The 24,117-nt window shown below is 42.5% G+C and overlaps 1 protein-coding gene and 1 long non-coding RNA gene across 2 annotated transcripts; both read right to left on the bottom strand.

Annotated features, from left to right (window-relative positions):
- Positions 1–1,413: 1,413 nt before the first annotated feature.
- Positions 1,414–16,052, bottom strand: LOC128584176 (uncharacterized). The gene is made up of 3 exons (XR_008379645.1): positions 15,955–16,052; positions 9,224–9,319; positions 1,414–1,521 (listed from the first exon to the last, which is right to left on the bottom strand). It is a non-coding gene; the product is annotated as an uncharacterized LOC128584176 (long non-coding RNA).
- On the bottom strand, positions 6,009–9,081 carry LOC128584175 (40S ribosomal protein S26-like). The gene is made up of 2 exons (XM_053589123.1): positions 8,965–9,081; positions 6,009–6,315 (listed from the first exon to the last, which is right to left on the bottom strand). The coding sequence occupies exons 1-2, from the start codon at positions 9,079–9,081 to the stop codon at positions 6,082–6,084; spliced, it is 351 nt and encodes a 116-aa protein (XP_053445098.1). The 3' UTR covers positions 6,009–6,081.
- Positions 16,053–24,117: the final 8,065 nt, after the last annotated feature.

Raw genomic sequence — 24,117 nt, forward strand, 5'->3', positions numbered from 1 at the left:
AGAAGGAACCCATCATTGTCAACATTCCCCGTTGAGCTCCCACTCTGAGCAAAGACCATGCAAGGCACAGTGGTGGCACAAGGCCAGCTCTACCTCCAGCCTTGTAGGTCTCTCCACCCTTAATGAGACCCCCAGTCCCAGAGCTTATCTGTGCCTTTCCTACTGAATATTATTCTCCTATTTAACACCCATCAGGCCTTACGCAGCTCACTTAGGTTCTGTGTGTCAGTTTCCTCATCTGTAAAACGGGGATAATCTCTACCTATCATAGCTGTTGTAAGGATTAAACAAATGAATATGCGGGAAGTGCTTAGAACAGCATCTAGGACATCATTACTCAAAAACGTTAACAATTACGCCATTTGTTATCATCATCTGCATTTTATTTTAGGCTCCGAGTGTGAAATTAATGGCTTTTAAAACATATAAAAGATGGGAACTGTCGCCCCAATCTATACCTAGGGAAAATGAGGTTCAGGGGCTCAAATACTTGTCTAAGGTCACCCCACACAACTGCTGAGTGTTGGAGCCAAGATCCAAACTCCTTGTGCTGGACTTTAGCTCAGGTCCTTTCTACTTTTTCACATTCATCTCTCTGGGTTCCTTTTATCCTTGATAATGATGATGTATGTGGAAAGCAGCCTGGGCCGGTGGGAAGAAGACAGACCACAGAGTCGGAACACCTGGACTCCTGGTCCCACTTGCTGACTGTGTGCCCTGGGATGCGTCACTTCTGCTCTCTGGCCCCAGCTTCCCTATGTAAAATGGATAAGAATACTCAACTGTGAGGGCTGATGCGCCTTACAACATAAAGCCATCACAGTGAAAATGTGACCACAGTATATTCTCTGTCTCGTCATAGATGTCAGGTGGACAGCTCTGAATCCCCTTCCCACGGCTGTGGAGCCCTCACTCGCTTCTTCTTGCTTCCTGTCTTCACTCCCTGTCCCGGGGAATCATTTCAACCTGAATTTCTGAACACCTCTCTGCCCTTCGTTCATTCTTTATGCTTCTGTTTTCTTTCCCTGGAAGTTTCCATCCATTTCTGTGACTCTAGTCCCTGTTTGCAGTTAATACTGAATTCTATCTCTGTACCAGGGCCTGTAACTGAAGAATTAAAACACTGTCTCATTCCAAGGACCAACCCCAAGCCAAACAGTGCTTTAAGTAGAGCTGATCTGTGACATCTTTTCTTTTGTGCCCGCAGCCTGGTGCAGCCTTCCCCCTCCTAGCCTCTGGCACATGAGATCTTTGGGTTTTCTCCCCCTCTGACCAAACCTGATCTTTGGATAGAATCTGAAATTCTTTCCCACCCAGTGGAAGTACCAGATAATCACTAATACCTCCCAAGAGCATTCATCTTTTAATGAGGGTCAGGACCTACCTTCTGCCCACATACTCAAAGCACACTGCGGAATATCACTCCTGTGCATCTCCAAGGGAAAATGCTTGCTTCCAAGCACAGGGTCCCCCCTGGAAAAGTGTTGCCAGGCAGGTGCTTCAGTCAGGCCGTGGGGATGTCTGTGGAATGGTACTTTACTTTAGAGGCAGTACTGTAATCATACTTGTCATGCCTATGACATCTCTTATCTTTTGTATCTCAGAGAACTTTGAAAATGTTAATTAATGCAAGACACTGTCTAAAAAAACAGACTTGCAGGCGGCAACCCCCACTAACACTGCAGTTCCTTTTATACTTACAAGCCTCCATTAAGAAAGAAACTCATGACTTGTAAAGCCCATGTCTGCATGGGCTGTTCTAGCAAACACCTCTGTTCTAGCAAAGACGTTTTCTGCCCCCATGTTTTGGCCTACAATGTCGATGGCATGCCTCGCTGATTTCTAAAAAACATTTAATGTTATTATTCCATTTGTATTAAGCACCTAGACCAGCAAACAGGTTCAAGTCTCAGCTCCCAATCCCAACTACTTGACCCTGGCAGGTCTTGTTAATTTTCAGTTTCAATTTCTTCGTCCATGAAATGAGATAATAGTATCCAACTCTGGGGAATATCGTGAGCCTTAAGTGAGATAATATCTACAATGTAGCTAGTTCCAGGGTGGGGAACCTGTGCCCTTCAGGTTCTAGCCTTTTGACTGACTCCAAATTTTACGGAACAAATCTTTTTATTTTATTAACGTATTTTTGTATGTTTATTTTTATTTTTAAAATGAATATACTTAAAATACAAAGAATAAAATAAGTTTCAGTGAGGCTCAGCACCCATAGCACAGTGGTTATGGCACCAGCCATATACACCGAGGGTGGCAAGTTTGAAGCCAGCCTGGGCCAGCTAAACAACAATGACAACTGTAACAAAAAATAGCTGGGCATTGTGGCAGACGCCTGTAGTTCCAGCTACTTGGGAAGCTGAGGCAAGAGAATCCCTTAAGCCCAAGAGTTGGAGGTTGCTGTGAGCTGTGACGCCACAGTTCTCTACTGAGGGCAATACTGTGAGACTCCGTCTCAAAAAAAAAAAAAGTTTCAATGAAATAATCCTTCTGGATTGATAGGCACAATCAGAACATGAGTAAGGCCTAAAGTGATGGCCACTGTGGTCATGAATTAGGTCCAACTTCCCCTGCCGAACTGGTGCCACTACTGTAGGAGGCTGGTTGGTAAGAGTTTATGGGGGTCCAGCACACTAGTCTGTTACGAGCTTTTGACAATGGTGCACTGTGTTTCTATTTGAAGTGGTATTTGTGAATAGTTGCACAGCTTGACAGTATTTTTAAATTTTGTCTGCTTAACAGCCCATCATGTCAAAGAAGACCAAGAGAACACAGAAGAAAAAAACAAAATTTTAAATGAGAATAGGGAATTGCATAACAATTTGATCTTGTTTCTGCTAAAGATACAATGATTTACTTGCTTTGTGATACTGCAATATCAACATTAAATTCAATGTTAATCAGCATAATAATCCTCATAGGGACCACAAATACATATATACATTTTTAGACAGAATCTCACAGAGTTGCCCTCGTAGAGTGCTGTGGCATCACAGCTCACAGCAACCTCAAACTCTTGGGCTTAAGCGAGTCTCTTGCCTCAGCCTCCAGAGTAGATGGGACTACAGGTGCCTGCCACAACGCCTGGCTATTTTTTGGTTGTAGTTGTCATTGTTGTTTAGCAGGCCTGGACTGGATTCGAACCCGCCAGCTCACATGTATGTTGCAGGTGCCCTAGCCGCTGAGCTACAGGCGCCAAGCCTACAAATATTTTAAATTAGTGAGAGAGGCATGAAATGTTGTATTGCCAAAATTTATACTTTAACTGCCCTGTGAGTTATGAACTGTTTTTCAAGTTTTGACGTTACTAATTTTTAAGTTTTTGTATTACTTTTTTATTGATGTATGTTTTAGGATCATTTTGTTTTCAAAGTTTTTGTTCTGTGTTCATAATAAAACACCACGGCCCCAAGGAAAAATTTTGTTTGTGTGGCAAATTTTGTTCAATGTGTCAAAAGCTGAAAAGAAAAAGCAAAGACGATTCTTTCAAGCTGTAATAAGACCTGGAAATAGTGCCACTGAACCAACTTATAAAGTAGCTTTATATACTCAGGAACAAAAGGGGAAACATTCAGTGATATAGAAACTGTGAAAGAATTCATTGTCAAAGTGATAGATTGCTTAGGCACTGATAACATTTCAAAGTACAAACAATTGCTTCTTTCAGGGAGAATCATAATTGATTGGCAGCATGAATTAGCCTTTAACTTAACAGAACAACTTCATGGAATATCTTAAAAGGAAAATATATATTATTCAATCACTTTGCAGAAATCAACTGATACTATTGACTTGGCAAAGGTTTTATACTTCGTTTGGGTCATAATGATGCAGGACAAGGCAGCACCATGACCTGCTGCCTTAGCCCTGGAGGTGCTGATGCTCCTGGGGACAGAGGAACAGGAACCAGCTTGCTGCAAGGGCAGGACACCTGCGGGGGAGATGCTGGCACCGTGCTGTCTCCTCCACCTGCACTTCTGACTGGTGGATTTCCTGTCAGTTTCCAAGGCCTGAGAGTTCATTGGACAGCTGGCTGTAACTGACAGGACTCATACCCTAGAAGAACAACCCCCCTGCCACTATATAAACCCCTGAGCAGACCTTTAAGAGGGAGCAGGAGAGCTTGTTCCCCTCCTGGGTTCTCTCTGCCAGGAGGTTTAGTTTTTGTAGTTGTTGTAAGTTTTGTTTCTGTAAATAAATCCTGACTTAGCACTGATCATCCTGTGGTCCGTCAAGACCAAGAACCTGAAATTCTGGTGTCAATAACAGAGGATTTTCCTTGCTACAAAGAGTTACTCACTTTGGGCATTCTTGCAAAGAGAACACAGGAATAGATACCTTCAACGACTTTCAAGATAAATGTGGTGAAGTTGGACTAAATTTGGTAAATTTGGTGAGTATCTCTACAGACGGTGGACCTTCCTGCCGCGGACCGCCAGTCGAATGAGTCTCAGTCCGAGGGCTTTCAGGGCGAAACGGCTCAGGTTGATTGGAAGGTCGACGCAGGGTGAATTGACAGACTACTAGACACCACAAGTGATGATGAAAGCAGCTGTACTTTACTGATTTTTAGGCATGGTATTTATACATTTTTGACAATGTTTTACAAACTACAAAAGATATTTTTATGACTTGCTGATGCTTACAAAGTTCTTATCGAGTTTTGTAGATGGGAGTAGTCAACCGTCTTTTCTTAGACAATGTTTCTGCCCGTAAGGGGGAACAAAGGACTGCTGCTTATCAGCAGTTACTCTTTTACTTCTCTTTATCTATGTTTAAACCTTCTTTCTTTGTAAAACTGCTTTGTTCACATTTTGTATTCTCATATTTTTATATTTGATTATGATTTTTATGTTGTTAGTGAATTGATAGTGAATTATGTATATGTTTTAAGTGTATAGTGACAAAATTATAGAGAAAGCAATTTCATAGAAAACTTATTTCAAAGAAACAGTTTCAAAGGGACATAAGGTAGAGATAAGAGACCGGAGGGAGCGGGTATCTGGTAGGAACATCTTAACTTATCATCCCTGCATTCTCTTGATACATTGTTTCAATTAACTGACCTTTATGGTGGGAACGTGTTCCCTTGGAGACATTTAGTCTCCATTGTATAGATGAAGTCATGGATTAGTAAGTCATTATGTTTATTCTTAGTTTCTGAGGACATTCAAGCAACAATTAACCATTCAACTCAACAAACAAGTTTCAAACAGGTTTCAGGGTAAAGGTTATTCAGGCCTTTATGCCGCACCTCATGAATTCTTACGTTCACTAAAAGGCATGCTAGGCAACTTATGCGCTGCTGTCGCAGGCCAGGGGGACCGGGGGCAACGCTCCGGGGAGCACTCACCGCCTTACCACAGTTTTTACAACGCGGACAGAGCCATCCCGCCACGGCTTGATGCCGGGGGTGTGGCACCTTCCATGATAGGAAAAATGAAAGGTTTACTGCACAGATAAAAAAATTATTAATGGATCCCTATGTTCTTGTTACTTTTCATTGTATCTTTCATCAGGAAAATCTTTATGCTAAAGCTACTATTTTATGTGGCACTTTGCCACAACTTACAAGTACTGTTAACTATGAATATATTCATGCACATGCAACATAACATCGGCATTGTCCATTTTGCAACATGCTAAAGTTTTAGGATGAAGTAGTCGGGTGTGCATTTGCCATATTACTCTAAAGGGAGTTAGTGATCACAGGGACAGGAGTTAGCCAAAATTTCACCTCTGCAAGAACAGATAAGTAAATTTTGTAAAGAACAGAATCAGCAATGTGAATTATTGAAGAAGATTTCTATAGGAATGAAGAATTTCTGTGTGAGGTCATGTCAAATCATGACTTAAATATTTATTTGCAAGGAAAAACTTAGTCTATATATGATATGTAACAAAAAAATCCAAGCATTTCAAAACAAGCTATCTTTTTTTGAAAAACTCCTTTTAAATTTGGGGTGAACATTGTTCCCAATAAGCAAAAGTTATTTTTTTTAAGTATAATTTCCATTTTATTTTTTTCCCAAAGGATAGTTATTCTTCAATCCTCAAGAACTCAACTCCTTACATGGGCTTTGGTGGAGGTCTTGGGGCAGCACCCGCAGGTCTAAATCTGGGTGGAGGTGTTCGGTCCTTGCGGGCTTCCGGAGAACAGTTCCTGACTACCTTGCTGTGAATGGCACAACTCACACAGTAATGTAGCTGCACATAGAGCTTGGGAAGCACATAAGCGTTGAAGACACTTGCTTCAGAAATATCCCTCACCGCCGCAGCCTCTACTATGTTCCGACTGACGAACTTCTATTTTTTTTTTTATTGTTAAATCATAGCTGTGTACATTAGTGCAATCGCCTGTACCCATTCTAAGATGCACCGTAGATGTGGCCCCACCCACTACCCTTCCTCCACCAAAACCTCCGCCCTCCCTTCTCCTTCCTTGGCCCTTTCCCCATAGTCTTGTGCTATAGTTGGGTTATAGTCTTCATGTGAAAGCTGTAATTTAGCTTCATAGTAGGGCTGAGTACATTGGATACTTTTTCTTCCATTCCTGAGATACTTTGCTAAGAAGAATATGTTCCAGCTCCATCCATGTAAACATGAAAGAGGTAAAGTCTCCATCTTTCTTTAAGGCTGCATAGTATTCCATGGTATACATGTACCACAATTTGCTAGTCCATTGTGGGTCGATGGGCACTTGGGCTTCTTCCATGACTTAGCAATTATGAATTGGGCTGCAATAAACATTCTGGTACAGATGTCTTTGTTATATTGTGACTTTTGGTCTTCTGGGTATAAACCTAGTAAAGGAATTGTAGGATTGAATGGCAGGTCTATTTTTAGGTCTCTAAGTATTCTCCAAACATCCTTCCACAGGGAACGTATTAGTGGGCATTCCCACCAGCAATGTAGAAGTGTGCCCTTTCCTCCACATCCACGCCAACATTTCTGATTTTGGGATTTTGTTATGTGGGCTACTCTTACTGGGGTTAGGTGATATCTCAGAGTAGTTTTGATTTGCATTTCTCTGATAATTAAGGATGATGAGCTTTTTTTCATGTGTTTGTAGATCTTGCATTGGTCTTCTTTAAAGAAGTTTCTCTTCAAGTCCCTTGCCCACCCTGAGATGGGGTCACGTGTTCTTTTCTTGTTAATACGTTTGAGTGCTCTGTGGATTCTGGTTATTAGACCTTTATCGGAGGTATAACCTGCAAATGTTTTCTCCCATTCTGAGAGCTGTCTGCTTGCTTTACTCACTATGTTCTTGGCTGTGCAGAAGCTTTTTAGTTTGATCAGGTCCCAGTAGTGTATTTTTGATACTGCTTCAATTGCCTGGGGAGTCCTCATAAAATATTCACCCAGGCCGATTCCTTCAAGAGTTTTCCCTGAACTTTCTTCAAGTATTTTTATAGTTTCATGTCTTAAGTGTAAATCTTTTATCCAGTGAGAGTCTATCTTAGTTAATGGTGAAAGGTGTGGGTCCAGTTTCAATCTTCTACAGGTTGCCAGCCAGTTTACCCAGCACCATTTGTTAAATAGGGAATCTTTTCCCCACCGAATGTTTTTAATTGGCTTGTCAAAGATCAAATAACGGTAAGTAGCTGGATCCATCTCTTGGTTCTCTATTCTGTTCCAGACATCTACTTCTCTGCTTTTGTGCCAGTACCATGCTGTTTTGATCACTATGGATTTATAGTACAGTCTCAGGTCTGGTAGCGTGATTCCTCCTGCTTTGTTTTTATTGCTCAGTAATGTTTTGGCTATTCGAGTTTTTTTCTGATTCCATATAAAACAAAGTATTATTTTTTCAAGATCGTTAAAGTATGACAATGGAGCTTTAATAGGAATTGCATTAAAGTTATATATTGCTTTGGGCAGTATGGACATTTTAACAATATTGATTCTTCCCAGCCATGAGCATGGTATGTTTTTCCATCTGTTAACATCTTTGGCTATTTCTTTCCTTAAAGTTTCATAGTTCTTTTTGTAGAGATCTTTCATGTCCTCTGTTAGGTACACTCCCAAATATTTCATCTTCTTTGGCACTACTGTGAAAGGAATAGAGTCCTTGACTGTTTGTTCGGCTTCGTTATTGTTGGTATATATAAAGGCTACAGAGTTACGGGTGTTGATTTTGTAGCCTGAGACATTGCTATATTCCTTGATCACTTCTAAAAGTTTTGTAGTAGAATCCCTAGTGTTTTCCAGATATACGATCATATCATCTGCGAAGAGTGAAAGTTTGATCTCTTCTGACCCTATGTGGATACCCTTGATTGCCTTTTCTTCCCTAATTGCAATGGCTAAAACTTCCATTACAATGTTAAAGAGCAATGGAGACAATGGGCAACCTTGCTTGGTTCCTGATCTAAGTGGAAATGATTTCAATTTAATTCCATTCAATATAATATTGGCTGTGGGTTTGCTGTAGATGGCCTCTATTAGTTTAAGAAATGTCCCTTCTATACCAATTTTCTTAAGTGCTCTGATCATGAAGGGATGCTGGATATTATCAAAAGCTTTTTCTGCATCAGTTGAAAGAATCATATGGTCTTTATTTTTAAGTTTGTTTATGTGTTGAATTACATTTATAGATTTATGTATATTGAACCAGTCTTGAGACCCTGAGATAAATACGACTTGGTCATGGTGTATAATTTTTTTGATGTGTTGTTGGATTCTGTTTGTTAGGATCTTATTGAGTATTTTAGCATCTATATTCATTAGTGATACTGGTCTATAATTTTCTTTTCTTGTTGGGTCTTTCCCTGGTTTGGGGATCAAGGTGATGTTTGCTTCGTAGAATGTGCTGGGTAATATTCCTTCTTTTTCTATATTTTGGAAGAGGTTTAGTAGTATAGGTACTAGTTCTTCTTTAAATGTTTGGTAGAATTCTGATGTAAAGCCATCTGGTCCTGGGCTTTTCTTTTTAGGGAGATTTCGAATGACGAACTTCTTTATAGCTTTGTCTTTGGGAACAAATCGGGCGCAGTTTGTGCAGCGAATAGGTTGCACATGGCCACGACCCTTTTTGGCATGACCGTTGTTCCTTCTTTTCTTTGTCATCTTCGAAGCAAGGACGCGAAAGAAGCAGCAAAAGTTATTGATATGCACAATGATATATGTGAATCATTTGAAGAATATGCAGCTATTATATGTGGTCGGACAATTAAATTCACAAACTCATCCTAGAAAAAGTGCTACGTACCTCATTGCAGAATATCACGATGGTCATGGAGAGTACTTCAAAGGTGACTGACCCATCTAGAGGGTCAACGGAAACTGCAGACCTCCATGCTACAACCTAATATTCAAATGAGCAGACACAACGAGGTCATTAAAAGGTCATTAAAAGGTTAGTTAACTTCAAAATTAACCAATTTAAAAAATTTATTTTTTGAAATTAAGTATATATAATTGGATTTTTACAAAATAATGTTCATTTTTATGTATGGTCTAATTGAAGTTTCTTGAATGCGGCCTTATTTGATTACCGCTAAATTAATGCTGCCTTCCCCATCCCTGAGCTAGCTCAGTGCCTAGAACTTAGCAATACTAGGTTAAAGTTAGTTCCCTTCCCCCTGCCCCCACTCTCCCCATATTCCCTCCCCTTTGCTACATGGCCCTGTTCCGAAGAGAAATAAACAGAAAGATACATTCACTGTTCTCCAGTTCCTGATGTTCTAAAAGGAAATACATTTTCCCATTAAAAACAACAGACACACATTCCTTTTGTTTGAAGACTTTTCAATTGTTCAATTTCACCCTTTCCAATTCTTTACTAAGAAATAAGAGAGTAAAAGTAAGGGATGAGATGGAGAGCTACGTGTGATGATCATCAAAAACAGAGAGATTATCGACCGTCTACAAAATGGAGTTATTAACCAGACCTAAGATGTAATGTGTGAGAAAGGGCCAGCCAAGTGTCCCTCCTTTGGAAGTACTGTGACAGTTAAACAGCGAAGTGGCAGATGGTCATCCCAGATCACAATACCACAGAAATCATCTCATCCAGCTCACTGTGGCCTTCTTTCACCTGCTCTGGGTGACCCCATGTCCTAGAGCCAAGTGGGTGAGGCAGGACAACAACTGCAAATAACTGACTAACAGCCTTTTGGATTCATGGTCGGAGCCGGGAGAGTCAGAGCAGTGGCTAGATCAGTGAGCAAATGTGAAGCTACATTCAGGTGGTGAGTGAAGCAGAGGGATAGCCCCAGTCAGGAGATAGGATCGTACATGGTGGATGAGGTCCACACTGGGGAACGGGCTGACTGGTGTAGTCCGAGTCAGCTGATCCAAGAGTGCCAGGCCGGGCCAGGCAGACAGTAGGGGCCAAATGCCAGCCCTGGAAAGGGAGGGGACAGAGTGGGCAGGAGCAGGCACCAGGAAATAGCCAAAGCTGAAAACAAATAGAAGAAAAACAAGCAGGTGAAGGTCAGAACTCATTTACAATCCAGCTGTCAAATTCAAGCTTAAGTGGCAGCAAGAACAGAGCCTAAGAGCCAGGCTCCGAGCTGGCACAGCACCTCCAGACCGAAGTGCTGTGGCTACCTCGCTCGCCCTGTGTTCAGAGCTTGGAACAGTGTTGGACAGGCACAAGGCAAGGTCTGCATAAATACCAATTGTCCTTGCCATTGTCAAAGTTGGTGGAAGCCAATGAATGAGCAAGGTGAGGGAAACTGAGGGATGGACTGAACTGTGTGTGGGACATCTGAAAGGCAGCCTTTCTCAGCACGAGCCCCAGCCTGACCTGAAGGGTTGATACTCATCACTTACAGTCTGACACACCACAGACCTTCTTCCCTCCCTCCCTCCTGATGGCTTGTGTTACTTTCCTGTGGCTCTTGTATCAAATCACCACAAACTTCTGTTGTTTCGAGCTAGAAACATTCTCTCCCATTTATTCGCTCACTCTTGTAGAGCCCAGAAGTCCCAAAGTGGTATCATGGGGCCAAAATCAAAGCACCACTGGGGCCACACTCCCTCCAGAGCCTCTAGCAGGGAGGGTCCTTCCTTGCTTCTTCTGGCTTCTGGTGGCTCCAGTCGCTCTTTGGCTGTGGCGGAATCGCTCTGATCTCTGCCTCCATCTTCACAGTCTGTTTTCTTTTCTTTTTTTTTTATAATCATAAATATAATTTCTCTCATAAGGATTCTTGTCAATGGATTTAGGGCTCGCCCAAATAATCCAGGATGATCTCATGTCTAGATCTTTAACTTGATTGCATTTGCAGGGACCCTCTTTCCAAGCAAGCTCATATTCACAGGATCCAAGATGTGGACATAACATCTGGGGACCTCTATGGCTCCCCTGTCAAAATGTACGTGTCTCATGCTTCATTCCTTTAGGTCCCGTGAATGTTACATATGTTGAGCAAAAATATGAATGATTTAATGTGTCACCTCTTGGTGTGCATGTGTATTTATCAGAGAGTTCCTAGAGACTTGAGGCTTTGGTTAAGAGAATGGCTGTCTATCACCACCCCTCGTCCTCTGAGCAAGACGGCTTTGGGAAGAGGCTTTTCTCCTCAGCATCAGCCCTCTGTCCGCTCACAGCTTGCAGGGGATATGCTCTTCTCACCCACATTGTGGGAGAGTTGGAAGTACTATTAAACCATTTCATCTCCTTCTGGCTTTTTAAATAACTTTTCCTCCTTTCTACTCCTAATCTTCCACCTTTAAAACTAGTTAATCGTAGCCCTGCACTGTGCTAAGTAATTGATAAGCCTCTCGTTTAATCCTTATAACATCCCCTATGAAGTAGGTACTATCATTCTTGCACTTCGCAGGAAAGGAAATTGAGGCTTAGGTGTTAAATAGCAGAGCCAGGACTTGCACCCAGGTTTTCTCTGTCTCCAAACCTCAATCTCTTAACGGCTCTATGGGTGTAACTTCTGCAGGTCTTTCAATAGCGGTGCTCTCAGGCCTGGGCTGTCAGGAGCAGGATGGGAAAGTCAAGGGAGAATTAACGCAAGCTGGTGAGTTGTGATGGAGAGAGCTGCTGGCCCTGGTCTCCAAGGTCAAAGATGATGGAGTGTGATGGTTGACACTTGTGGTCCAGAGTGTGCATGTATATTTATAAGTGCCATCATACTGAGACACTCCTTCTCTTTAGGAATGAACAGTCTCAAATTGGTAACATTTAGAGGGACGATTGTGCAAAAGGACTGAGCAGAATCCCTCCTGGTGTCTTCCTGTGGACGTGGGGGAAACAGGAAGAATAAGGGAGAAAATACATCTGAGAGAACAAGTCCAGTTTCTGGTAAGCTGAGATGTCTTTGACATTCATAAAGGTATTGGGTAACATCACTGTCCCTTCCCAGCAGGGACAGCATTTTTTCCCAGTGATGGCCTTTTAGACTAAACTGCCTTACCTGTGAGGAAGGCAGAAAACTAACCTCTATTTCAGTGTGGAGGTTTGAGGGAGATGTTCCTACCCTCATTTTATGGATAGAGCAATGAGGCTCAGAGGGCTGACTTTGCCCAAAGGCATTCAGCTGGAAAATCTGATCTGAGCTCGCCTTCTAACTCTAATATCAGGGTTCCAATTTATGTTGCAGTTCCATATTACAAAACCCTGGCAATTCCATTTGCCTGTTTGGGTGTGAAGAAGAATCTACTTGTTCTATCGTAAGACAGAATCAGGAAACATCCAAGGTCACTAGTCTCCCCAACCTTGCTGCCTATCCTCCCACAAGCCAGGCTTTGTCTGCCTCTGCTAGAAAACTCCTTCTTGAACTTTAAAACCCAGTTCAGATATCTCATCTCTTTGAAACTTTCTCAATCCACTACCTCCAGGCTCCAGGTACAATAATTGTCCTTTTATATATGTTCCCTCAGACCTTATGTGTATGTGCCTTACTAACAGAGCACTTTTTAAATGCCTGTCTCCCCTACTAGGATGTGAACTCCTCAAAGACAAGGACTGCATCCTTTTCACCGTGCCCCAGCTGGGACAGCTCAGGGAGGTTAGGCAGGGACTATGGCTTCTAAGGCTGTCCGTGCAATCTCCCTTAACTCTGGACCCCACCAGTGTAATCAGGCAAGCCCAGTCTCTTCCTTCCCCTGGCTGGGTGTCCACAAGACTCATGCTTTCTCCTAGGGGCCATTAGCATGTCCCTGCCCAGATGCTGGTGCTGAGCTCCACTCTGCCACGTGGCTTTGCTGGTGTCCCCCTGCCTACTGCCATGTGGTCCCCATCAGCCTCCCCAGTGTCTCCGGTCTTCCCTGCTTTGTCCCCAATAACACAGGCTGGATTGGCTTGGTTGGCCACTGCCCTGGCGATATCACTCCTTCCCTCCTCATCACATTCCTGTCCTCTGCCATGTCATTCTAAGGAAAGGTATAATGGAATCTTCTCCTGATCATTGCTGGCTTAGGCCTAGTGTAGGCAGGAAAATGGCTCTCAAAGACATCCTGTCCAAATCCCCGAAACCTGTAAATATTACCTTATAAGGAAAAAGTGTCTTTAAAGATGCAATTAAATTAAGGATACTAAGAAGGCAAGATTATTCTGGGTTATCTAGATGAGCCCTAAATGTAATCACAAGTGTCTTATAAGTGGGAGAATGAGGGGCATTACACACACACACACACACACGCACACACACACACCCTGCAGGAGGTCATGTGAAGCCAAAGGCAAACATTGCAGTAATACAGCCATGAGCCAAGGACTACCAACAGCTACCAGAACAAGGAAAGGCCAGGAGCAGACTCTCCCCTGAGAGCCTCTGCAGGGAATGCAGTCCTGCTGACACCTTGCTTTTGACCCAGTGATAATGATTTTGAAATTAGGGCCTCCAGAATTGTGGGAGAATAAATTTCTGTTGTTTTAAGCCACTGCGTTTGTGGTAACTGGTCACAGGAGCCACAGGAAGCTAGGCCCCGCAGGGGTTGACTTTGCTCTCCTAGTTGCTTTTACCCTCACTACAATTTCACAAATGTTTCATCTACCTCACTCCTCTGTGGCCGCAACTTTACATACGTTCGTTTATTTTGATCATCAAAGCAACTTCACAAGGTAGGAGCTATTAACATCCCTCTCTGCTGACAAAGAAATTACTGGTAGTGGTAGAATCAGAACCAGGGCCTGTGTTCCCTGGGGGTGTGAGCCCGTGTCGTTTCCTCTGATCTGCTCGCCCTCCCTTGGCACTGGTCTGCTGGGCTGTAATTTGACTTGGACTTGCTTCAGACTTCTGAAAGGTCTCTGTGTTGTTCAAAGTTTGGAGGACTTCCATGAAGTTTATGTGTAGAGCTTGCTTGTTAGTTTCCAGAGAGTTCAAAACACCCACAGCACCACATAACTGTTCCATTACCCAGACATTCACAAACGCCCTGCCCACGTTTTCAAGTCTCTCTGCCTAGCCCTCTCTGTACCCTCCTCCTCCTCATTAGAAACCTTGAGAGAGTTATACTGAAAAATTAATATACTAAAAACAATTATAAAATAAAAATGATTATAATGCATTGCAACAATGATAATGTGAAAATTTAGAAAGAAGAATAATGTTAAGAATTTCACCCAAATATGTATCCTAAGTAAACTCTTTTAGAAAATAAGAAGCACCTTAATGGAGATGAATGAAGGGAGGAAAACAAGAAAGAAAGAATAAGAGAGAAAGCAAAATTCTCTGTATTTATAAAACCTGAATACGGGCGGCGCCTGTGGCTCAAAGAAGTAGGGCACTGGCCCCATATACCGGAAGTGGCGGGTTCAAACCTAGCCCTGGCCAAAACCTGCAAAAAAAAATTCTGAATACCTAAATTGATTTATTTAGAATTAGTGCTAACACACATACTTTCATCGGAAACACTGAAAAACTTAACAGAAACAGCAATCTACACACCGCAACCAATCGATGACAAACTGCCTTTGAAGTCACTTAGGATTCTCCAAGTTTCCTGAATCATTTTGGTTCTTTAAGCTTTGGGAAGGAAGAGGAACCCAACAAAAGGGAAAAAGAACTCTCCACAATTATGGTCAGGTATATAGAAGGTGCCAAAAATATGCACCTATATTTTTAAAAAGGAAAAAACTATTAGAATTTTATATAACAAAAAGAGTACGATACCAAGAATAGAAAAATCTGGATTTCACTCCTAGCTCTTCATTTGCTGTGTGATCCTGGACAGGGGGTGTCCCTTCTCTGGGCTGCAGTTTTTCCCATCCGCAGATGATTTCTATGGTACTTTCAGATTCCACAAGTATATTTTTAGCTAAAATAACATCACAGCCGTGTTTTTCATTTTGTTCTTGCTTTTCTTTTCATAGCCATTTAATCATCTAAGAGAATGAGGCAAGGAGATATGGTTGCTGCTGAACAAACACACACTTTTATCCAGAGGACAGAACCACACAGAGACATTTGGTTAAAATTCTTGACAAGACTGTGTCTCACACTTAAATCTCAAGCTCAAAGGAACTGCTCTTAGGATGCCAGCCGTACCAGGGAGAGGTCCGTAGTGGCCTCTGTCTGAATCTCTTCCATAGCAACAGTGCCAGAAAGCCAGCCCTGTCATTAAGCCTGCAAAGCAAACATTGTCCTCAGCAAAATCCCTCGTTAGCAGTCACCTAACGTCAAACGTGCTCTGTCCAGAGGAGAACCTTCACCTTCATCGCTCCACCAGAGCCTTCTGTACAACCTGAAAACAAACATGGGGTTCTCCAGGCTCTGGCCTTTCATCCCAAACCACCAAAGACTGGGAAGGATTCAGAATTATGTTTCACTGGCTGGTCCAGGCCACAGTTTATGGAGAGAAACAGACACAGAGGACAAAGAGAGATGGAGGGTAAAAAAAAGGGGGGGGGGCAGGCCTCACTGCTGTTATGACCACAGAGCTATGGGTTCTATTAATAGAGTCAAAAATTGCACCCATAATCTAGATCATCAATAAACATTTCTTGCTCTAAACTTCTGGCATGGGTATATCAAGTTTTACCTTGTCATTTTGTTTTTGTTAATTAATATGCTGCTTCGCAATTGTGGTAAAGCTGCATTTTGTGTGTCTGTCTTGAACCTCCACCCAGCAGGCAAATTCTTCAAAGGCAAAGAAAGTTACAACTGTTACAAAATATTCGATATTTCCCTTCCCTTCCCTTCCTGTCCCTCCCCTCCCCTCCCTCTTTCTTTCTTCTTTTGTTTTTTTCTGCTCTGTCACCCAGGTGCAGTGGCATCAGTCTAGCTCAGAGCAACCTGTGACTCCTAGGTTCAAGAGATCCTCTTGCCTTAGACTCCCAAGTAGCTGGGACTACAGGTATATGACACACCCAGTTAATTTTTCTATTTTTAGTAGATATGGGGTCTTGCTCTTGCTGAGGCTCAACTCTGATTCCTGAGCTCAAGGGATCCTCCTGCCTTGGCCTCCCAGAGTGCTAGGATTACAGGTATGAACCACTGAGCCAGCCTCTGTCTTTTTCTTTTCTGTAATCTCACAAGGCCTAGGCCCTGGAGATGTACTGAGCTGAAGCAGCCTCTTTGCATCTGCCTGATTGATGAGGGATCCCAGTCCCGGGTAGTCAGACACTAGAGCTGAGAAGGACAAGAGGTGAGAGGAGGATTTGGCAAAGAGAGTTTAGAGAGCTGCTTATAGCCCGGCCAATTTAGGGGGATAGAGTACAGGCAGAGATGCCCCTTGTAGTCAATACTTAGAAGCTTCCAGAACACCCTGTGCAGGAAGGTAGCCATCTCTTCTTCAGGAGGACTCTCCAAGGAATAATGAGACATCCGGACACAGTAAGAGCACAGGAGTGGCTATAGGACCAAACTGAATTCAATGTCTCTATCATTGGTGGTCACTAAGAGGCCAGTGTTGCTCTTTGCAACAAAATGGTTATCTTGTTAACCTCCAGTGCAGAAAAATGCCCAGTGCCCAACTGTTCGACATTTTGGTTGATCTGCAGAATCTTTTTCTTCTTCTTGTACTACAGATGTGAAGGATGATGTCCCCATTTTCCTAATGGCCCCATGTTTCAATATTTTATTTATAAATCAATCATTTGGAACTGATAACACATTTTCTGTAGGGGAACACATTACTTAAAAAGGTCAGGATCTCGGGCAAGCTCGTAAAGCCCTTATTTTACCCATTGTTAGTAGCAGTGAGTTCAGTGACACATACCACTTACAAACAATCATATTTCTTTTTTTTGTTTTGCAGTTTTTGGCCAGGGCTGGGTTTGAACCTGCCACCTCCGGCATATGGGGCCAGCGCCTTACTCCTTTGAGCCACAGGCGCTGCCCACAATCATATTTCTATAGGAAAATATATTCCCAATTGAACTCAGCACCCTCGAACAGAGCGTGTTCCCCCATCCCTGGCAGTAGGAAGATTTCTGAGAATGAAAAGGTTAGCAGCATTCTGTACCTGACAGCCATCTACCTGGGTTTGGAGAGGAGACCAGAACTTTAGGGTGTAAGATCATCCCAGCCTTATCAAGGAGATCATGTCCACTGAAGCAAAAAGTTTACCAACCCCCCGGATATCTGCCAGCTCAGGATGGTGCATATGAGGGCATAAGTCACATTCCTGACCTCTGCAGGGCATCTTAAAAGTTTGAAGGGATTTCCACCCTGCTCTTTTTGTTAAATCCCTGACACAAGGAGATCAATGCTCACCTAACCTGGCTCTATTCCAAAACCTTTTCTTCTACCTACTACTTTGTGCTGAGAGACAGGGGGTTCCAGGAGGAGCAACTTTAAGAAGCTCCTCGTTAGGCCAGGTGTGGGGGCTCACACCTGTAATCCCAGCACTCTGGGAGGCCGGGACAGGTGGATTGCTTGAGCTCAGGAGTTGGAAAGCAGCCTGAGCGAGAGAAATATCCCATTTCTAAAAATGGCTGGGCATTGTGGCAGGTGCCTGTAGGGCCAGCTACTTGGGAGGCTGAGCAAAGAGTTTGAGGTTGCTGTGAGTTATGATGCTGTGGAATTCTACTGAGGGTGACAAAGGGAGGTTCTGTCACAAAAAGAAAAAAAAAGAAAGCTCCTTATTTGCTATTAAACTTTTTAATTTATTAAATTCTCACAATAACCTTATGCACACATTCAGCCTCACTTAGAATATGAAGAAACTGAGGTTTAGCATGATTAAGTATCATGTGTTACATTGTACGGTTAGTACCTAGAATAATCAGGATTCAAAACCCAGTCTGTGGCACCACACCACACCCTATAAATATGCACAGTTAGTATGTGTCAACTAAAAACAAAATTTTAAAAATAAAAATAAACCATTTCTTTAAAGACCTAATCTGTTTGAAACCTAAGCTTTTAATGGTATACTTGTTTCTCAAAGGGGGAGGGGCAATCCAAAAAAGACTCCACAAAGCAATGCTCACCATGAGTATATTGAAATTATGTGTTTTTACTTAAATGATCATTTAAAAAATTGATATAAGTATACTGTGCATCATCAGGCAGTGCAATTATAACTGAGCCTTGTCACACAGTTTAATGGCTCCCTTTTGTGATTGATTTCTGGCCAGGAGGGGGCCAGATACCATCATGGCTCACTTAAGGAACGAAGGTTTTGCAGTAGATTGAACAGAGACCGACCCTGGGAGAACTGTTTCCTCATGAAGTCACACAGCTCGCTGTAGCATGCAGAGCTCATAAGGTGCGTCCCCCACCCCCTACCCCCGGGTGCCATCCTCACACAGGGAGCAGACGCTTTACAGATTCCATCTCTCTGTACCAGCCTTGCACACCATGCTGACTCATCACTTTGAGAACTGGCTAGGTGGCTTTAAGCTTCCTCAGTGCCCAATGAGAACTGCTAGAAAGTAAAGGTTTTCCCCAAGTCTTCTCTTAGCTGTTCTTCTCATTTGATGATGCAATGTGTAGTCATACACATCCCATAGATCTCATTTTCCTAGTTAAGAGAAGAAACTTTAAGAAACCAAAAACCCGAAGACCAACCCTTCCGCAGGAGTAGCATATGAAAGAAACACAAAGAGTAAGTTTGTTACAACATTAGAAAAAGTAGGAGCGGCCAGGCGTGGTAGCTCAAGCCTGTAATTCTCAGCACTTTGAGAGGCTGAGATAGGGGGATCCCTTGAGATCAAGAGTTTGAGACCAGTCTGGGCGACAAACTCAAGTAGAATTTGTGACGTAGCACCCCATCTCTATAAAAAAATTTAAAATTAGTGGGACATAGTGGTGTGTGCCTATAGTCCTAGTTAGCCAGGAGGCTGAAGCAGGAGTGTCACCTGAACTCAGTAGTTGGAGGTTACAATGAGCTATGATTATGCCATTATTCTCCATCCTGGGTAACAGGGAGAGAAGAAAAAGAAAGAAAGAAAAAGAAAAGAACCAGTAGGAGAGAAAGAAGCATAGGAAAAGCAATCCAAACAGGAAGAACCAAGTGAGATTATGAAATAAATCCAGATATCAGCTGCCATAATAAAAATATAAATGGAATAAATGATGAATAAAAGTACAGAAAGTGTTGGTTTTTAAATATTACAAATCCAGATATATACTTTTTTCTTTTCCTTTTTTTTTTTATTAAATCATAGCTGTGTACAATAATGCAATCATGAGGTAAAATGTGCTCGTTTTATATACAGTTTGAAATATTTCCGTTGAACTGGTTAACATAGCCTTCATGGCATTTTCTTAATTATTGTGTTCAGACTTTTATATCCTACATTTAGTAAATTTCACCTGTACCCTTCTAAGATTCACCGTAGGTGTGGACCCACTAATTACCCTTCCTCCACCCATCCTCCTCTCTCCCCTTGTCCCTTTCCCCATATTCTTGTGCTGAGATTAGTTTCATATTGGGGCTGAGTACATTGGGTATTTTTTGTTCCATTCTTCAGATATATACTTTTCATAATAGACTTGCTAACCTGTAGGGATCCAGAATGACAGAAAGTGGAAGTTTCAAAAGAAAAGAACTGGCAAATGCCCTCCGCCCAAAGCTGATGCAGCTATTATTAGTATCAGACAAATGAGTTTAAGACAAACGGCCTTATTAAAGATAAAGTGAGTCACTATATTCTGATGAAAGTTTTAATTCATCAGAGAGACATAACAACTCTAGATTTATATGGACTTTACCAGGTACTTTCAAAACGTGTAATCTAAAAATTGATACAACTTTATGTATGTTTCATATTGAAAACATGCATGGCAGTGAGGGTAAGTAACTGAGGAAGGAAAGAGAAGTGAACCAGCGGATGCTGAGGGCTTACTATTATAATTGCCACGTCTGTGCCACATGCTGGAGAAACAAGGAGGCAGAGACATCGTGTCCGCCCTAATGAAACCTCTACATAAAACTAATTAATGTACAATGTGACAAGGGCCATAATAGCAAGATAGGGTGGTAGAAAACAGTACAGAGTGATTATCTGCATTGGAAGACGATGAAGTAAAAGAAAACTCACTTAGGAGAAGCCATTTGATATGGTCTTTAACAAAGAAGCAGTTCACCAGATGAACAAAAAGCAGAGGAGACCTCAGGGAAAAGGGTGCCAGGCAGAGGATTTACACCCACCAGAAAGAACTGGATTACATTCCTCTTCAGCATAAGACAAAACTCACTAGAAAAATGATACTAATCTCATGGGGATGGGAGGAGTTTAAAAAGCTAATAATTTAATTTTCCTTGGCAAACCTGGCATTGCAGATTTGCTAGGTTCCGGGGTAATTCACTGCGGTGATGTCATTTTAGCCTCAGATGATTGCACATTCCAAACAGGCATGTGAATAATACCCGTTGGATGTCACCAAGAGGCCTGAACAATACCAGCAGCATTGCTCAGCCTCAGCACGCTAGCGAGCTGCCTTAGTGCCTCACTTTCAGAATTACCATCTGACTTGTTACATGTAATAAACAGGAGGCAAGAAAGTAGAAAGAAAAACAAATAAGGAAACTATTTCATAGTCGTGCTATGACCTAACACGTCCATTTGATTTCAGTTGGCAAGGGAAGGAGCAGATCCAGTTTGACAAAAGAATCAAGAATGCTTGCACAACAGGGCTGAGTTGGGAACGTGCTTTGTTATATTGTTGGTTTCTACCATGACAGGAAATTCACTCATTTGTGAGCAAAACATCTTAGAAAGTAGCCAAAAAGTCTTAGCAAATAATGTGCACTTCAGAGAGGGTCCCTTTTGCCTTTCAGACAAAATTTTGTCCCCTGAATTTGGATCCCATGTATGCTAATGTGCTAATATTTTAAATGAAGAAATTTTCTAATGTGTGGTGGAAATTGACACCTGTCTAATCATTTTTTTATTTTCTTGATAAAACTAGAAACTGGAAAGGGTAGGCTAGAGGGCTTGGGGGAGGGGATTTCTCCCTTCTCTGGTTTTTAAAAAAATGTCCTTTTTTAAAAGTTAAGCCTGGTTTTTGCTTTAATCATAGCAGAAAGCATTTAGGCCCCAAACTCTGTCCCCGTGTCTCCCACTATCCATTTATGTCCTTTGCCCTGCAAGGAGCTCTTTTCCCCTCTTTGCTTCTTTGTTCCTCCTTTCTTTGTTCGTTCCTCAGGCCCTTTCTTGCCCAACACAAAATAGCAGAAATTATGCAACCTAGTCTTTTGTAAAGAAGCTGCTTTATTATAATAATTCTGCAAGGATTCGTCAAGTGCCTGCCCTGTGCCAGCGCTGTTCTGGATGCTGGAAATACTACTGTGAGTGAAACAGACAGACAGAGACAGTCACTGAGATAAGTTGAGGCCATCAGAGAAGACCTCTCAAAGACAGTGTTATCTGAGCTGAGATCTGAGTCATGAAAAGGGGAGAACAGCTGCAAGAGGGTTCCAACCAGAGGGAAGAGCCCAGCACAAAGGCTCTGAGAGGAGCATCAGCTTTGTGCATTCCAGGGACAGGAGAGAATGGGGCCCAGTATCTTCAAGGGAAAAATCATCGGTTTGGATGACGGGGAATGGAAGGTTGGAATATAAAATGAGAGTAATTACCTTAGGGTGAAATGCATTTTGCCCACAATAAAAGAGGGATTCTTTAGATCCACTGGAAGGAGGAAGGTTTGAGAGAAGAGAGACCAGGGTTGGGTTCCAGCATCTGAGTGGAAGCAGGAGAAAGAACCCTCTCCCTTCACAAGTCTAAAGGATAACTGCAGACATAGTGACTCAGAGAGGGAAGGCCGGGTACGTGGAAGACTGACACAAACGTAGAGTACACACACTTCACAGTGGCAGTGCGCACAGTGATAGCAGGGGCCTTTTCCAAGCCTGCCAGGTTGAGTGAAATAAACTAAATGTATCTCTTTGTATATAGCAAGCAGGAGGGCAGACAGCCTGTTTTGTAGATTGCATTCTCAGTGTCTTTTTAACATGTATTTCCTTTCAGTGAACATAAAAACCCCCTACCCTCTTATATATATTTTATTTATTTATTTTTTGAGACAGAGTCCCACATATGCTTAGGCAGAGTGCCACCTCAGACTCTTGGGCGCAGGCGATCCTCTTGCCTCAGTAGCTGGGACTACAGAGGCCTGCCACAACTCCTGGCTATTTTTAGAGAAGGGGTCTCACTCCTGCTCAGGCTGGTCTCAAAGTCCTGAGCTCAAGCGATCCACCCACCTCCGCCTTCTAGAGTGCTGGGTGTAACCCACCATACCTGGCCTCTACATACTTCTTTTTAAATGATTTGAAATTTCAAAATAAATACAGTGACTGAAAACAAAGCGAGAGGATTTCAGAGTATGTTTCTTCAAGTCACAAATGCCTCCTCCGCCCAGACTTTGGTCTTCTGACCCACGGACTTTTCCAGGAGAATCCTGCTGAGTTGTCCCAACCTGTTTAAGTGTGGTCAGATCTGCATATCAACCTCCGGCTGGCCTCATTAACTCAAAAGCAAAAGGAAAAAGTCAACAACTTGGTGGGCTGCCAAAGCTGGTCTTTAAAAACATGTTGGTGGATGCAGCCAAGCAAAGGGGAGGAGTGCTGGAGCTGAGAAGGAGCTTTGCCTTTCCTCAAAGAGCAAAGCTTAACCCGATAACTAAAAGTTCCAGGGAAAAGTTTCAGAAGAAGATTTTACATGTTTTTTAAAAAGGATCTTGGGCGGTGCCTGTGGCTCAGTCGGTGGGGCGCCGGCCCCATATGCCGAGGGTGGCGGGTTCAAACCCAACCCCGGCCAAACTGCAACCAAAAAACAGCCGGGCGTTGTGGTGGGCGCCTGTAGTCCCAGCTACTCGGGAGGCTGAGGCAGGAGAATCGCTTGAGCCCAGGAGTTGGAGGTTGCTGTGAGCTGTGTGAGGCCACGGCACTCTACCGAGGGCCGTAAAGTGAGACTCTGTCTCTACAAAAAAAAAAAAAAAAAAAAGGATCTCACTAAAGACCAGAAGTTTCTGACTAGCAGCAGGGAACACCCAGCAGTGCAGATGAGCTATGTTATAAAACATTTTTGTTCTTTCTCTTCAGGAATGGCCAGTTAAAAATAAGAACTATCAACATTTGCCATTAGGGAAATGCAAATCAAAACCAGTGAGATACCACTTCCTATCCACTAGGATGGCTAATATCAGAAAAGACAGATAATAACAAGCATTAGAGAGGTTGTGGAGAAACCAGGACCCTTACATGCTGCTGGTGGGAACATAAAATAGTGCAGCCATTTTGGAAATAGTCTGGCAGTTCCTCAGAAATTTGAATATAGAGTTACCATGTGACTGGGTAATAGCCCTCTGATATATACCAAGAGAAATGGAAACATACATTCACATAAAATCCTGTACATGAATATTCATGGCAGTGTTATTTATAATAGCCAGAAAGTGGAAACAATTCAAATGTCTATCAAGTGATAGATGGAAAAAACATTGTTTATCCATACGATGGAATATTATTCAGTAATAAAAAGGGAATTAAGCACTGATCCGTGCTACAGCATGGAGAATCTTGGAAACATTATAAGTGAAAAGAAGCCAGTCACAAAAGATCACATATTATATGATGCCAATTATATGATAAAGATGCCAATTGTATGATATATAGGGCCATGCCCAGTGCTATTTTTTTTTAAGAGATAGGGTCTCACTCTTGCTCCGGCTGGTCTGAAACTCCTGAACTCAAGCAATCCACCCACCTCAACCTCCCAGAGTGCTAGGATTACAGACGTGAGACACCACTCCT

This window comes from Nycticebus coucang, chromosome 4, assembly GCF_027406575.1.
Source record: "Nycticebus coucang isolate mNycCou1 chromosome 4, mNycCou1.pri, whole genome shotgun sequence".
NCBI lineage: Eukaryota > Metazoa > Chordata > Mammalia > Primates > Lorisidae > Nycticebus > Nycticebus coucang.